The 18,021-nt window shown below is 36.5% G+C and overlaps 1 protein-coding gene across 1 annotated transcript in view; it reads left to right on the forward strand.

Annotated features, from left to right (window-relative positions):
• The first annotated feature begins 2,289 nt into the window (after positions 1-2,289).
• LOC145771843 (uncharacterized) overlaps positions 2,290-18,021 on the forward strand; it is a 34,881-nt gene continuing 19,149 nt past the window's right edge. Inside the window, exons 1-9 of the mRNA XM_082583576.1 lie at positions 2,290-2,357; positions 4,456-4,756; positions 5,093-5,215; positions 6,317-6,443; positions 7,198-7,371; positions 11,126-11,295; positions 11,481-11,505; positions 16,241-16,360; positions 17,694-17,743. Of these exons, the coding sequence (XP_082439702.1) occupies positions 2,290-2,357; positions 4,456-4,756; positions 5,093-5,215; positions 6,317-6,443; positions 7,198-7,371; positions 11,126-11,295; positions 11,481-11,505; positions 16,241-16,360; positions 17,694-17,743 (1,158 nt within the window). The remainder of the gene's footprint in view (positions 2,358-4,455; positions 4,757-5,092; positions 5,216-6,316; positions 6,444-7,197; positions 7,372-11,125; positions 11,296-11,480; positions 11,506-16,240; positions 16,361-17,693; positions 17,744-18,021) is intronic.

The following is an 18,021-nucleotide window of genomic DNA, read 5'->3' on the forward strand; positions in this document are numbered from 1 at the left end:
CATGTTCAATATTTGTTACATCTTGTGACATTAAATCAATGTACAAATACTGACCATTTTGTTTGTTGAGAAAATGTTGATTTTAAGCACAATTTGATTTATGTGATCGCAATTCGCAATGACTTGTGAAGTATTAAGTGCTTTCGTCAGATCTTCACAATAGCAGTGGCATACAGCTGCTTTTCAAAAGGGCATCATCAGTTTTTCTCTGCTAATTCTGACCGCAAGGTGTCGACAACCACTTGTGACAATCGAGTCTAACAAAGCCTTTACTACAAGAACGCAAAACCACCAGGAATAACCTATCAAGAGCATTGTCAGTCAGTGAATAAAGATTCAAAACCAAACCATTCTGAAATATTATTTGCTGTGTATTGGTTTCGATACAGTGATGAAGCTGGAAAGAAAATTTCGAGGGGGTAAAATAAGCTGTTGGAGGGTAAACGTCATCTAACATGAATTATAATGGTTTCAAAACGTTTTAATAGTATTGAAACATGAGGTGATAGCCCCCCAGGCCTTCCGTGGTTACGTCTCTGTTTCAGTAAGGACTAGCATTCCTGTTAGACGCAATTAAAAATGGAAATACAGACTGTTGAATTTGTTTCATTGTTTATAGCCTTAGATAACCCGGTGTAGGCTACATGATACAAACAACAGTGTGGCTGTACAAAAATCGTTGGACCAATACGCTCACGTTATCTCGAAAAAATCCTTTAGAATAGTTTGATGGCTTTAGATATAAATCTTTAGTGGGAGGTAACACATATCTTCAAATGACGTAGATAGAAGTGTTTGTGATGTAACAATTCCCTCCCACTCCACCCTTTACATGGAGTATTGGTGTTAGCAATTTGGCAGCTATTTTACTGAATCAGTAGTAAAATAAATTTAAATCGATTTATAATCATCATCATTCAGCTGGATTGCGATGATAATGTTACAGTAATAATCGCTTTTATTTTGCGTCTACTGTGACAATTGCAAATTATAGGCAACACAATAGCAAAGAGACACCGAGCCAACTGCTCCCATTACTTTAATATGTCATTAAGTGTCATGCCGCGAAACCGCCGCGTGCTCTGGAGCGGTGTCGAACCGAAGTTGCGTTTGGAACCAGCTAACCCATTACTGCAAGGAACTCTGCTTCTGACATGCTATTTGTCCCACATTTAAATGTTATATAACAAATAATTTTTATTTGGCGAAAACATGCGTCATTTTTGGCATCTCATGATTTGCAGGCTAGCCATATTAACTTAACTTGCTTGCATGTTCTGACGCGATTTTAGGCCTTCACAACTGATATAAAGTACACAATATCACAACAAATCAGAAAAATCAATTTATTAATGTACAGAGCTTTCGCCACACAAGTGTGGCTTCTTCAGTATAATCTTATTCAAATACAATCCAAATAGCCTAGATGTTGTTTACTTTATTTCAAATTCGTGAAACAAACGAGCATCCTATTGGATCATCAGCTGAATTATAAGAAAGCTTAGTGAAAAGTTTAGAAACGAAGTTTTGTTTTGGAACTTCCCAACTGAGTGCGCAATTTGTACTTTTGAGAGTGACTCTTATATATCGTCTCATGAATTGCAGCATACCCGGACAGCAAAATCCTTCATTTTTACATTGATTCAACGTCGCAACGTCGGCAGACGTTGAATCAATGTAAAAATGACGAATTTTGCTGTCTGGGTAGCCACATATTGCTAACCTGCATACATTGGTTGATACAAAGTGTGTCTGTAATGCTCTGACTACAAGCATGGATGACGTCACCATAAAATGATGACGATCAAACAATGAAAACGTCAATTCAAAACTTTAAATGTTACTAATTCTTGAACTTAAATACATAGGTCTACAGTGGATATTTCACCCTGATATATCATCTTTTGGAGTATCGTATAGAATAGCAATTTCACTTGACGACAATTTATCTCCATTGAAAAACACTGGAAGTAGAACTATAAACCTAAACAAGGAAGCCAGTGCGTTATTACAATGGTAGCGTCACTCCATTCACATATCGTAGTAAAATACTTGCTCACAATGAAAGAAAACGTGCAGAGGAAGAATGCTAGAAGGGCGTAGCTGAAATGTGGCTGCTTTTCGTTGGATGACTACTGCATTAACATTACATGCTTAAAAAGCATGATGTTACTCAAACAAGTTTATATTTTGTAGACTTATATGTGCTTTTCTTGGTGATTCTATAAAAAAATATCTAATTTTTAGGAATTTGAAACATAATGAAGATGCATAAAGTGTTAAGTCGAAATGGTAGCGTTCGGAGTAGGAAATGAGAAAGCAACAAATGAATATTTGGAAGATAAGTTGGAAGATAAGTTTGGGATCTAAAAAATGTTTTTTCAGCATGTACCTCAACAGGTTGTAGAGGTTTTGTTATAAAAAGACAAAAAAGATTGCATAATTTTGTAACAGAATATATTTTACCTAATGGAAAGTGTAGATTCAAGTGTTAACCTTTGTCAGGCATGCCTTTAAGTGTCGTGCCAAAGACACAACTGAGTGCTTTTGAGCGGTGTCGAATCGGCGCCCTTCTGAGCGCTGTGCAGAGACTCTTTTAGAAACAGGATATTTTGGGATGGTTTTATTACTGTACGCTTGAATTTAGTTTCTTAGTGAAAAATTGTCTTTTACGTTGAAATAAAGCAAACTCGTTTTGCTGCCAACTAAAGTATTAGCGAAAAAGAAGTACACGAGGATCTTCGAATGTAGAAAGCAGGTTTCAATTTAGATATTTTGAAAATTCGAAAACATGTAAAAACGAAAATTTATTTATTTTGAAACGGAAATTCACAGAGTAAATATCACTTAATTTTAACCAAAAATAGTTATTCCAAACAACCCTACTCACCACCAGCTGCTATTATTGCGTAAACTGGTCAGAGAGAGCCTTCCGAATCAACATTGTTTGCAGAAACATATTTCAATAACTTGCAATTTTATCACGAAGTTTATCCTGGAGAATTCTGACCGCAGCTACTTCTGTTGCTTAATCGAGTGGAATTTGAATTTGACATCTGTGAGCGCTTTTTATAATGTTCTTTGTAAATGTCAACATCGTGGAAATAGTTACCGCTATTAGTGGTTATTTTATCAAACGAAAGCTGGTTTTCGTTATAAAACTGTGATCAGTTAGTTATAAACAAAAAACGAATGCTTGGCAACTGGTACTCTGACTCATTGCACGGGAATTTATTGTTAGTTTTTCTTTCTGAAAAGAAACTCTTGTGGTTTCTTGGAAGCAACTGCTTCTTCTTGCCTCTTGTCAATTATCAGCAACAACAAACTGAACGTACCTTGAGGTTGATTAAGGTCGACAAATTAAATTAACAGGGTTCCATGCAAGTTTGCCATGATGCCATGATTTAATTCTACTTTTAAATACGTAGATTTAACCAAATAAACACTTTTTTCTGAAGGTAGATTTAAAATCAATATTTTGTAACTTGTTAAGAAATTTTGATAACAAAAGTTTTTTTGAAAAGTATTTCACTTTTTCGTTGTCCTTGTGCCTATAGCATGTTCATTGTGCGTAGCCGTTATTAAAACGTTTGCATCTTGTCACTCTTAAATTTATTTAGACCTCTGCTATGTTTGGCATATTCGTATTGCTTTTGATTGTGATGGTCAGAAATTAAAACAAATTAAACTGTTTTGCTTTATCCGGTAACGCATTGAAACTGTCAACCCACCACCTATAAATGCATCAAATTGTTGAATTAATTTTGTTCCTCCCCTATTCAATGGGTCAATAAGAAGATCGTCTCTGCAGTTGCCAATTTGGTCACACGGAATTAACGTTTTATTTGTGAAGGTAAAGGTGGTCTCATACTTGATTCAAGTGTCGAGTATGAGAAGATAAGGTTCTCATTGTACTAAGCCTTCGGCACTAACGAGAGTAGGGTGGCTAGTTCCTGTCTCTCGGCCGCCTTTACTTTAGCAACTACGCTCACCCAATTTATTACACCCTGGGTAGAGAGTGAGCGGTGTTTTTCAACAACCAGCTTAAGCCGGGAGTTGAACCAGGATTGTACGATTGGAAAGCGAGCGCCTTATCCGTTGCGCCATCCCACCGCTACTTTATTTGGGTAACAGACAAAATAAATCGTTTATTAAATGGCATTCGGTGGAAAACGTAACATGTTGCTACTGTTGCTACTAGGCAATGTGCTACAGCTAAGTTAACAAAACCACGAGATTAAAAAAAACAAACTGAAAAGATGAAGTAAACTAGATAACTTAAACTTTATTCAACATAAACCCATAAACAATAATTGAAAACTGTTGTTACAGAATCGTGAGCTGCGGAGTTAATGAGTCACGAAATATAAATATGAAAATTGTGAAACTGAAAAGAAATTTTCATCTGTCTGTATCGTTTTTAAAAACTTTAGTGTTCTGCATCTGCTGTATCAGCCTCATCAATGGTGAAGAAGAAGGTGTTGAAATAAAATTGAACCAACAACTCAAAGATGCCTGGACGCAAGACAGAGAAGTGTTAAACCCTATTGATGCATCACAAGTCGTAGGCCGTCTTGATGTTGCACTCGATCATTCTTACGCGCAAGATAATGCCGATAAAAACAGAATAAAATTAAGTCAAAATGATCTTGTACCAAGAGAAGAGGTATCCTTGCAGCTGTGCCTTGCTTCATTGGAACATGACAACACATGGATTTTAAACGACTGCTTGGAAACCCAAGTCACATCCAAACAGGTAAATTGCTTGTCAGAACGACAATCTGTTTATAATATTTGAGCAAATTTTCATTCAAATTTTTCTTGTTTTTTTTTTTTGTTAAGGTTGGAAAATATCACAATTTGACAGTAATGTCATTCAAGAATTCCGCTTCAAAGAAAGAAGTTGTGCACATTATTGTTACCATAATTTTAGGTGTTAGATTACTGGGCTATCAAGTGATGAGTGGGTCAAAAGTTCCTTACCCTAATATGAGTCATGAACCCATTTTCCCTTGCAAGAACTGATCGTCATAAAATCAACAGCCGTGATTAGTGTTTTCAACGTTTATTAATGATGTGTAACGTTTTAAAGACGTCATACTATGCAACAAAGTTAAAAGTAAAAGTGTTTTTGAAGGAATTCCACGGTGATGACAGTGGGCAAGTTGTGGAGATGGCGCGGTTCAAGCAAGTCAGTTTTCAACTTTTTAGAAAGGTGAGAAGTTAAATACAACAGCGAGTAAACTGTTCAGAACTCAAACGCTCCAAAAAGCTCTGTCTGTACAATGTATGCTGTAAATAACACAAATAAACGTTATATGCAATGCATGCAATGAAATGCATGCAAATAAACGTTCTGCGCACTGCATGCAGTAAATAAAACAAATAAACGTTATTTACAGCATGAATTGCATAGAGTACAAAAGTACTGAAAGATGGGTTTCTTCCATGTCTAAACAAAAAACAAACTCCTTGTATGTTGATCAATGAAAATTGTGTTGGAGCTTCTGAGCTTACAAAAAAAAAAGACGTATCAAAACGTTTATGAGCAATCATTAAGACAAAGACAGTTGTGATGTATCAGAATCGTATCTCTTCTTGGAACGGAACTTTATTTTCCATAAAAATATTTGTGCTCGTTCTGTTTAACTATTTTATTCCAATTGTTTTTGTTAAACTTTATCTTTGCACGCTAAAAGTCATGACAATAATTATGATAAATAATCATAGTTGTAATAATAAAATCTATTAATAAGTATTTTGTATTTATCATTCCAAAACGGATTTGGGAAACCCCATTAGTGATGTTATTACGTATTGACAGGCGTTTAATTGGTTACGTCCGTTTGAAAATGCGATTAATGGAATTGCTAATCCATGAACAAAATTATGTTCCACATTGCTCAGTAGCCTAGCCAGAACGGGAAGTGTGGTGTTCCAACTTCTTTTGAGTTTTGAGGTTTTGTTGCGCTACGATAATTCAAACAATAATTGTCTTTGCCTGCAAACTTATGTTTTTAGGTGATAAAACAACGAATCTCAATAATAACTGATGACGAAATCAACAAACTCAAAAGAGATTGGAGTTTACAGTTTGAATGTGACTTTGTTACTGAGCATTGTAAAACTCGGCATAACTCTTCACAGTCTTCAGTAGGCGACTGGGAAAACCGTGCTTTATTGCATATGTACACATTCATGAGACTATGAGCAATTATGTAAAGATACTATTTTATTTTTCAATTGAAGAACGGAATACTGTGTGGTGCATTTATGTTTTTTGCTGTATTGACATAAAAACACAACCGTTTTGCAGACAACTAGCACACATTTGGTCGTACTGACCCCTGGAAACCAGGCCGAAGTTCTGCATTCATCCGCTCTTGCGTCGACCACTCCTAAATATGACGTCACGAATCGTGTCATTCTAAATGCTAACGAAAGTAAGGACAACAATGTAAAAGACATTGCACGTTGTAGCCTACTCATCTCTTGATCATCGTATGATTGTAAACGTCACTTTTCAGTGACAAGACTGGTAAAAGGCCAAATGGAAACATTTCCTGGTCAACCTAAATGAAGTGGAGAGTTGAATTAGTTTTCATGTTGTTCAGAGTTTTTAAAAATTTCTCCTTTAACTTATTCGGCTACCCTCTCCTTAAAAAAAGTTATGAAAATTTATACCTTGCTTTACTACTAAACAATCTGTTATCGAAATAAGCAACGTTTATAATGAAAGTCTGAAAGTAGGTGTCCACTGCAGAAATCACAAAAATACAATTTAAACTGAATTTTCTTCTTCTCATTTGTTTAAATCTAAAGATTCAAAGTCAGTTTCTGAAAGCAGTTTTTTAAAACTAAAGACGATAAAAAGTTACCAAGAAGTCTACATTTTATACAGTTGTTGCCTATTTCTTGTAGGATTATCGGCTTCCATAGTAGAATTCCATGTAAGCTGGTTTCTGAAGCTATATACTTATCGCAAGAATTATACTTATCGCAATTTTAGAACTTCTATTAGAATCTGGGGTATCTGCTTGACTCGAAGACCCATGGTCTCTTCGCAGATTCCCATTGCTGGAAATTCCTTTTTTATTGCTGTATTTATTGTATTATATTTACCTACAACGAAATAAAATCAATCAATCAATATATTAAGTGATTTTTTTAAGGTGTATTGAGTGATTTTTTTTCCAGAAAAACGAAAAGATTTTCTCATAGCAAATGTTCTTCTTGCTTGCAATCCCAATCAATACGGTTCTCGGTGCGAAACTGCTTGCATCCCGCCCAATGAGCAACATCGCTGTGATCACGTGACTGGAGAGCTCAAATGCGCCCCTGGGTGGATCGGGAAAAACTGCGAGCAAAAAAGTAAAATACAGTATAAGGCATTCAGCTCTGTTACTTGAACTAAGCTAACTTAATATAGGCTAACAGCTAGCTAACTACCTTCTGCTTTATGAAATAGATACGTAAGTGATTGGCTCCACACATACAACCCACGCATTGATTAGATATTGCAACATTTGAAACGGAATAGTTGCAACAAACTAAAACAACTTGTAATTTAGAGAAAAATGTTGTCTCTTCAACTGTTAAATGTTTTGTAAATTTTTCTGTTAAATAGTAAATGGCAGCGTAGCAAGATATAATTCACATCAAGGAGCCTATCTGGCCCTGGATTGCTCTACCTACGTTGTGATACATTTTGCGGACCATTCTGCTACAGTATATGCACATATAGTTGTATCTATATAATCTTTCATGCAGGAAATATTCTTGTATTTCATTTACATGGTCAAGGTACAAATGAAGGAACAAGTTTGACGATACTCACAAAGCGTCCAAGTTTCAAGCAAAATTTACATTGACGATAAATTGTCAATATCATCTTTGCATGATTACAGTTGCAACGATGAATTAGCAAAAGTACAATAATTTGTCACATGCAGTAGCGTTGCCAGGGGGTCCAGAAGGTATTTTTGGACTCGGGCCGGGATAATTTTACGGGCCCGAACTCTTCCCGAGGAGCCCAAAAACTTGAAGACGCTACCGAGTATTCTTTAGATATGGTGCGTTTTTTTCTGAAAAGCGTTTCGTTCGGGGGGCCGAGAATTCACTGGTACCGGTCCCAAGTTGTCCTCTCAACGGCCCTGATCACATGAGATAATGACTTTAAACAATGACCAATTGTAACTTGTTTCAACCTTATTTGGCTTGTGATGATCTTCCCTGTGTTTTGCGTGGTCTCTGACTCAGTTACAGCCTAGTTGCAATAGGCCCACAGTAAATACCTTTGTAAGGTGTTGCAATCAAGCGCTGTAAGCTGTAATGAACAACGTCGCTGAATGAAAGATAACATTTTGATACATGCATTGCTGCTTTGTAACAGCCAAACTGTTTATTGACTAATTTTAGCATTTTATTGTGCATTTTATTGCATTTATTGTGTGAAGACATTGCTGCGACCAGAGTCGTTGAGAAATAATATTGACTGGGTAGGCTACCAATGAGACTCTCAGCTCCTAAATTCAGACACTTCTGAGAAAAACGCACCACATCCAACGAATACGAGTGGTTTATTCAAGTTTTCGGGCCCCTTGAAATTGCTACTGGGCCCAAAATATTCCCAGGCCCGGGTCCAAAAGTACCCTTTGGACCCTCTTGTCAATGCTACTGGCTGTTATAATTTATTCTCACTAGTTTGCTCAAGAAAAAACATCTCGGAATCTTTTTTAACGTCTTTAGCATGACCGGATAAAGAGCTGAACCAAAACTTACGAAAATCAATGGTAAGGCCACTGAGAACGACATTTAGCCCGCCATTACTGAATCGAGAATAACAGGTTATGCATTGATGCCAAGTAGATTTTTCGTATATTTTCTTGTAACAAGTTTGACTATTGTTTTTGCTGCTCAACAAGTGCATTAATATTTCCAGTAACCGCTCTAACATTTCGCAATCTTCTTCACCGAATAATATGTCAAGTTTGTTTCATAAATAAATACACCGTAAATTCCTTTTGTACTCCGAGCCTTGTTATCAGCTCAAAGATTTCCTGATTAGAAACGCTGCTGATGATTCGAAGCAAGATATTACTAGTTTTTCCTATTTTATTGTTTAATCCAGAGACCAACAAATGACAAACAAATATTGATGAAGATGACAACCATTTAAAGATAAAAAAAATAATCAGTTTGCACCATGGTGGTGTTTTTAAAAGTAACTTGTTACAACGATAGAAACTGGGTGTTGTTTAAATGTTGGCCATAGTAGTTTCGCATGGCAACTGCTATCATACGAGAACACATTTTGAATAAAAAATGATGGACATTTAAACAACATCCAGTTTCTCTCGCTGCTGCTTTTAAATGCACTTCTTAGTTTTTGATTGAAAATATGTTCTCGAATGTACATCTTTTAGTAAGCTTCTTTCACATTCATTTGTAATTTCATCTATCAATGTATTTTCTGATAGCAGAGTTTTAGATATGTGTAGGTCTAGTAGCCTTATACACAAGTAAATTTGGAGGCTTTGTAAAATATTTGCCAATTCACATAGATAATTTCACTTGTACATGGAAATGATACACTGGTGCATGGAGTTTTTCAGGGTACATGGAAATGATAACTTTTACCAGTAAACTGATGTTATTAAAACTGATTTATGACCAATTCTTGTAAACAGCAAATATCTGCAGCGCTTTTTATGTCTTAATTTTATATCGATAATTTTCATACCGATAGGTAAACAATAGTAATAATAATGTGTGTTTCTATGTAATGCTGTATCCATTGCAGGTATGCGTTGCTCTTCAGCGCTTTACAAAGCAGACAGTGTCAGTGCAGCCGTATAGAGCGCTACATTATTAACCGAATCAATTCCATTGCTGAGTTCCAAGCAGAAATAAGATTCAGTACCACTTTAAAAAAGTCTTTGGTATGACCTGGCAGGGCATCGAACCCATGCTTACCGATTCAGACGTGGATACACAAACCTTTAAATCACTAGTTTAAAAAACAAAATTGTTTGCTGCCTTCTAGCAGAAAGCTAGTTACGCAGCCGTTAAGTTACTCATTGACCAACCGCCGACTGCTCTCACACAAACAATGAAGTAAAGAATCGAAACAAACAGATTAGTGTTTCGGTGGGCTAAAAATACCCTCGACCGCGACTGTTAAAGTTAGGTAAACGATGAAAAGCGCTTTCATCGAAACTCTGCAGCCCATTGATATTTTCGCTTCACCTCATAGCTGCAAACACGGAGAGTAGGTACCGGTCTCAAGTTGTCCTCTCAACGGCCCTGATCACATGAGATAATGGCTTTAAACAATGACCAATTTTAAGTTGGCAACCTTATTTGGCTTGTGATGATCTTTCCGCAAGCTTAGCTTTGGTACTCACATGACCACCTGGAGATGCGGCCTGATTTGTCACATTTTGCAGATTTTGATTACAGCTACTGCTAGTGCTTGACTGACATTTTTTGAGATGTTTTTACTTTTTGCGGTTTCCTAATGACATAAAACTTTTATGTTGCCTTGGGGAAGCAGTAGCAAATGAGAAAAAGTAAGTTGAAAAACGCAAAATCAGACTGTTATTGGAAATTAACAGTCTGACTAAAATCTTCGAAATCGAATTTTCTTTGTTTTTCAACATCTGAGAATGTTAAAACCTATTGTGTCATCTGGGGAAAAGAATAAAGAAAGCGTAAAAATCTAATTTTAAGAAAAATTTATTTAAACGATCGCCCAAAGTTAGAAAAACCTGGAAATTTCTGCAAAATGTGACAAATCAGGCCGTATATTTAGGTGGCCATGGTACTCACTTGATATCATTCATAGTAAAGTTATGTGTTGTAAGCGGAAACAAAAGTATAACCAAGTGCTATAGCCAAACTATCATTAAAATAATCCACTAAAAATTTTGAAAAAACTAGAGTAGGCCTAAATTGAAATTGTGTGAGCTGGAATGTTACAGTTTGCTACGAGTTTTGATGTTATTATACTGTAACAAAACAACAAAAAACTCATTTTAAAACCTGAAGAGAAGAGCGTAAGGCTAATTCTCCACGAAATCTCTTTCCATAATAATAGTTTCATACTTTTTTTTTTCTTTTCTAGTTTTCATTAGCAACGAAGAAGCCTCTCAATTTATCAAGCACAGAAGTAAAAGAGACAATTCCTGGCACCATGGCGAAGAAGTCTTGCAGGGAAATATCGAGAGAGAGTGTGAAGAAGAAAGATGCGATAGAGAAGAGGCAAGAGAAGCGTTTGAGGACGACGCTTTGACGGTACGTGGAAGATAAAGGGTAGCGGTATAATGTGGGATCTATAGGCCTATAATTTGCAATGTTTTGGACATCTTTTTAGCAGAAAAAACTTATGTTTTCTGTAGTTCAGTTAATGAGGCAATCTAACAAAATAGTGTGAAATGTATTTTTTTCTGGATGATTAACACTTTTCCTTTGTACTACAGGAAGCATATTGGATAGTGAAGACAGGTGAGATTAACTGACATTCCACCTTTCAATTGTTGCTTTCTTCAAACACGTCAATAGACAGCAGATAATTGTTTTTATTACAGTATTACGTTGACTTTACGACAATGCAGCTAAAAATCTAAAATTGATACGATTGGTGCTTGGGTTTTTTCACCTTTAATTAAGCGTTGACATATGTGTAAAAGTTTTACTTAGATGCTAAAATATTCATCTCTGTTTGCATGTTTCTTAGCATGAAGAAATAAGCGTTTGTTAAGATATGATTGACATGGCTGCTTGAAAAGTAAGTTTCTCGAAATATCGAAACTTTTCTTCGTTTCGATACAAAACGTTTCGTCTAGATTTCATTTTATTTTATCTCGATACAAGAAAATCAATTTTGTTTCTTTGTAAATGCCAAGCAAAACGATTTTCTAATTCTTCAGATCCAAAAATATTCTGTAATCTGTCAAAATTTCGAAATAGGTCATTTCGATTCAAATTTAGGTTTCTGTGAAAAATTTCTTATACTTTTGTTTAAATCAATAAATCTGTTGTCAATAGCCATTGTGATTATTATTATACCTTTGTTTACCATGTTGTATCGCATGCAAAAAAACAACCGACTATTTGAAAATCAACATAACAGACAATAATGTTCTCAAAGCAATCGCATTTTATCTATTGATGTTATTTTTCTGCGCGAGTAGCAGTGATGCTATTTCTAAGTAGTCATAATCCATTTTTGCGAAATTGTTTTATTCTTTTGCATGCGTTGCGTTTTCTTGGTCTATTTATAGCATCAATTGCGCAAAGCCGTCAGTGAGGCCACTACCATATTATTGGCAGTTTTAATTACGAAAAGTTTTTTTATAGCAGAATTAATCTGCTAAGCATCTTGGTTGAATGCTTCCCACTTAACATCTAGACGTGTAGTAGTCGACTAATACTTACACTTCGCTCAAACACAATTCTCTTTTTTTGGATCGCGATATGATTTTACATTGCTACCAACAACAATAAATAACAAGGCTGTGAGAATGAGATGGCGCAGCGGATAAGGCGCTCGCTTTCCAATCATGCAATCCTGGTTTGACTCTCGGGCCTCGGCCTAAAGCTGGTTGTTAAAAAACACCGCTCACCTCTACTCAGAGTGTAATAAATTGGGTGGGCGTAGTTGCTGAAGGAAAAGCGGCCGAGAGAAAGGAACTGGCCACCCTACTGTCGTTAATACCGAAGGCTTAGTATAATGAGAACCTTATCTTCTCACCCCCCGATGCTTGGATCAAGTATGGGACTCACCTTTACCAGTAATAAGCATGTCACGCTCTCATTTGTTGATCGAAGCTTAAGATACGAAATATCATTATTTAATTTTTAATGTAAAATCTAATTAAAATAGTACACTGTGGTGAAACTAAATCCGTCCTTGAGTCAGGTAATCTAATTACGAGACACAGATACTACCTAAACCAGGGCCACGCAAACTCGAATTAGTCCAATGCCCATATAACCCGGCTTGATGCACATGTATGGCTTGTTTTACGAAAGACGTCATTTTGAAATACAGAACTAAGTTTCCAAGATCAATTACAACGTGAAATGAATATGCAAAAAAACGAAGGCTTTAAAACTTAGTAAAAATTTAAAAGCGGAAAATGAGCGGTAAAATTTTCCATGAAATTAAGACAGTTAAATAATTTTTAATAAATAAATTCATTCCATCTTGTCGCTTGCTTTTAAAAACCACAAATCAATCACTTTGCGAAAGAAAAGGTTACTCTAGGCTATTGCTGGATAGACCATAATTAGTATGATAATCAAATAGTCACGTGAATTGTAACAGCCAATCATAATTCACAAAATATCGCGCCATCCGATTGTGATGTTGCTGGCACTGAAAGTGAACACGATCTGCTGAAGAATGAATCCAACATACCCAGACAGAAAAATGACGAATTTTGTTATCTAGGTATAACGTCAATGCTATTGATAGCAACCACATGTATTGGCATTACATTATCCCAGGGCCTGATTTAGCTGATAGGGGGGCTCGGGGCACTTTTAGATCGGGGGGCCCCCGTGCAAAAAATTTTTTCAAGCCTACGGCGCGAGAAACCACCTCTACGTCTTCAGTAGCATCAGTCCAGTACTGCACAGCATTTTGCAGAAACTTTAAAGGCCAAAAGGAAAAAATAACACAAAATCACATTTTTTTCCACATATGAGGGCCCTTCAAAAGTCGGGGGGCCCGGGGCAACTGCCCCCTCTGCCCCCCCCCTAAATCCGGGCCTGCATTATTCTGTATTGCTGCCACGAGCTAAACCTATCTGTAATATATGTCGGCAAGACAAACTGAGGTTGTCTTATACCCTACAATGAAAAGTTTTTATTGATTTGGTTCTTGTGTGGCTCTTGATTGAGAGCAGCAGGAAAAACTTTGAGACATCGTTCATGGCTCTTCTGTTTATGGCAACGGTTCCCTCCCGACTTTGTGAGCTTCGACTAGTAATCCTATGGGCCTACCTCACAATACCCCATCTGATAGTGTCTGTCTTGGGGCATTCTTTTTACAAACATTTCCCATTATTGTTACTAAATACATTTATAGCTTACATACAGTAATACAGACTCAGTGCAGGCTTTTTATCACAATGTAATTGCGATCTGTATGTTAAATCGGAAATTGTTGTCATAACAAAAATGAAAGTAGGTCAGTTGTGACAAATCTCATTAACTTACATAGATTTACCTACGTGGGAGAATTAGGCTTCGAACAACAGACTTAATGATTCAACAAATGACTGTTTGGCGATTTTTGCAAGTTTTTTGTCAGCAACTGCAGAATCCCCACAAGCATGGAATGCTTACCGTACAAACAGAAACCGCAAACTGCTAAGTTTGACGCACAATAAGTGATGAACTTTAATTGTTGAAGGAGGTTAATACTAAAACTGATGAGTTACGAAGCGATTTCTCTCGATTGCAAGTGTTTTTTTATTGTTGTGTAACGTCGAAAGAAATTAAGTTTTGTCAACATTTCATAAGCGTCTCTCCAGGTGTCAACTGTGATAAAGTTTGTCGTGCACAGTTGCTGAAGACACAAAACCGCATTGCACTTTGTACGCATTACGAGTTTTGCTGTTTTGCTAACGATAGCGCCAATACATGGCGGGATAGGAAATTCGTTTTGCTGGCTCCACTATAGAAGGGTCAATTTCCAATGCAACAATTTCTTTACATCTCGTTGCAAGCTTGTTTTTCACAAGAAACCTTAAATTGCTTTAAAATAACTTGAGTAGGCCCACCCCTATTCAGCCTATAAGAAGCATAACATTTGTTAAATTAGAAAAAAAATGTCTTGAGTCTTCTGGCGAGGCTGTCCCTAATTGTGCAAGTTATTTTGGATAAAGTTTAGATGTTGTATATAAACCACTGTGCACACACTTGTTTGAGTCACACACCAACGGCATACCTTTGATGCTAGACATGGACGGATCGAGCAAGTAGCGATATGAGGAAGAGCGATTTCAACAAATACTAATTCGACTTTGCAGAGACGTCGTGAATATAATTACTTTTCTGTACTTTAGGGAGAGAAGGGGGCGATCGCCCCTTCCTGGATCCGCTACTGATGCTAGACATAAACTGGAATAAAATTATTTTATGAAAGCAAAAAAGCTTTATCGCTGTAAAAGACCGTTACAAATCGCGGAATTTTATTTCTCTGAGTTTGCAGGAAATGTGAACGTTGCCTGTTTTGCGGCATCACGAACATTGGCAGTTTCATTGATTATATTATTTCCCTGTCAATCAATAACGATTATGCCCATACTATGCTCACTACGACCAAGTAGCTACAGCAAAATCGTGTAGCAATCAAAGTAGTATTAACCAAATAGTTAAAAACTGTCTTATTAATCTTGCTTGTGATTTCTTTATTGATAGATATTTCAACGTGAGGTTGTGCTGCAATGTTGTTTTGGATACGTTAAACAAATTGATTAGTCATATGAGTCAACGCACCCATGAAAAAACTTCCACACGCCGATCAAAGGCTCAACTGTCAAAATAAGTCCTTTGATGAAAACCTTAATCTGACCACTGCAACGCATTGCGGTCATTATTAACTACAACCACAAGATGGTGTCCTAACGACATCTTTGTAGCATCTGCGTTGAACACAACCACGAGAATGTCTGGACAAGTTTATTTAAAGTAACTTGGTATTCCAATGATTTTACAACACCGTTGATAAAAATGCTTACGCAGCATAACATTCATTTGTCTCTTTTATACAAAGAGCAGCTAAGAAAGTGGCAAAACAAGACGTATTTTCGTATGAGAATAAAAGTATTTGTGATGTTGCCTACACGTCTATTGCTGTCCTGCGAAAAAATGCAGTTGTGCAGTGTGCTACATTGCTATGGTTATAAATCCGTCAATGAATCGGAGTTTTTTGAATGTTTGGAACGTTTAGAATAAAAAAGTACAAACTTGTTTACATTTTGTATTTCATCTAATTTTCTTACATTTTATACTTTTATCAATCATGTGAAAGAACATATACACCATAGAGTAGGTTATTTGACAAGTGAAATCAATGTAGCCTACTGTAAAAAGGAGCAATTTTGTTGAGGGTAGGGTAGGCTCGGAATCACAACGTCTTGTGTGGAATTTTGTTGAAATAAAACATTAAAGTACTATGCCTAATAACAAGTTCTTTGTAAATAATTTTCCACTTTTATTTACCTAGACCCGAACCAATGCATACCATACCCTTGCGTCGCTGCAAATACTAACGTCTGTGAAGATCTGCACATGGATTATCATTGCCATTGCAGAGAGGGATACGTAGGAAAACGCTGCCAACACGGTAAGTCAAGAGCGGTTATCACTTTTGAAAATACAAACAAACAAAAATTTTATTAAATAAAAAAACAACTCGAGCAACTTGAACTACTAATTCAGTGTCCAGTACTCAAAGCTTCAAAGCATTTTTACTGAGAATTTTCGTTTGACCAATTCTTTGCGTAATTGATGACCGAAACGTTTGAAGCGGATTTATCAGTTTTCAAAAAAAGTTTGTTTTCATCCGGTGTGTTGTAAGTGTAGCCTACTCTAAAACAGCCATTTTTGCAAAATTGAAAAGCTCAAATAATAATAATGTTATGGTTTTATTTATTGTCGCTCTACAACAGCTAAGGTCTTTTAGCGACAGGGCTCTTTTTTAATTTATATCAGGTTTACGATGTTATCACATTATTACCCGACTCATTCTCACTGCGCTATGCAGGATAGAACACAATCGGTACCGTTTTTAAAGTCCTCGGTTTGACCCGACCTGGAATCGATCTCAGATCTACCTGCACCAGAGCCGAAGGCGAAACCACTCGGCCACTGAGCTGGTTGAAAAGCTCAAATAAGTTTGGAATTAGGAGCTGCCTGTCAGGAAAGCAAGTCATTGCTTGGCAAGCTACTCGTTGATTGAGATGCGGAATTCTTAATTTAAATTGTGCTCAACTTATCATTTGAAAAGCAGGTTAAATTATACTCTTGTGAATGGTTACTTCATGCCCTTTTGCTGCGTTTGTCTTTACTACAACAAGCATGATGATCACGTGTTTTTTTTTCAACCAATCAAAACGCTCCAAAATCACGCCACACACTTCCGGTTACTACGAGTAGTATTTTGGGTGACGTGGATGAGTAATCGGTTCAAAAATAGCCGTTGCAATCACGCTTGTCCTTTTCAAAAAATTTTTTTTTACATTGTTTCCGCGAGTTGATCCTTCAATCAATCAAAATATGTTTTTTCCGATGCTCCATTCTTCAAAGTGTGGCACTAGAACAGACAAGGGAACCAGACGACCAAACAAAGTCCTGTCTAAAGTTAATTCAATCACTGCCAATTTGAAATGTTTTCGTAGCTTGCTTCAGCTGAATAGGACCACTAAGAATCGTTTCTTTAAGCAATTTCCTGCAATAATTGTTCCTTTAATTCAATTCTATTTGAATAAGCCTGTTCTGCTTTGCATTGAGCGATCTTTTTAGTCGTAGGCAAATTGATGGGTATAGATAGGCTATTGCTTTGGTAAAGAAACTAGTGCATAGTTTTAAGGGTTCTGGGTTAAAAAATTGGCCGAGTCTCATGACCGATAATAAAATAACAGTTTTTAAATCCTTTTAACGGTATTTTTGTATTACAGAATTCGATCCATGCACTCCGGACCCTTGTAACAACGTCGGAACATGTGAGGTAAGTACCAGAAATCATGTCCCAATTTTTATGAAAGTGTGCTGCTTGTCAACTGTCTTCTGCGGCTGCATGCTCTCTATTTTAGCCACGTCATCGCTGAGCTCACAATCACGATGATGCCCATTGGTAAATTACACTTTAATCATCATGATACCAACAGAACTTTTTTCCGTTTATGAAAGATTTGGTTTCTTTCAAGAACCTCTGCAGTCGTCCAGCAAGCATACTTGGATGAATTTTCTGTTTATCACACAACCAAGTATCAACCATTTTTGTCA

The sequence above is a fragment of the Aplidium turbinatum genome, chromosome 6 (assembly GCF_918807975.1).
Source record: "Aplidium turbinatum chromosome 6, kaAplTurb1.1, whole genome shotgun sequence".
NCBI classification, from domain to species: Eukaryota; Metazoa; Chordata; class Ascidiacea; order Aplousobranchia; family Polyclinidae; genus Aplidium; species Aplidium turbinatum.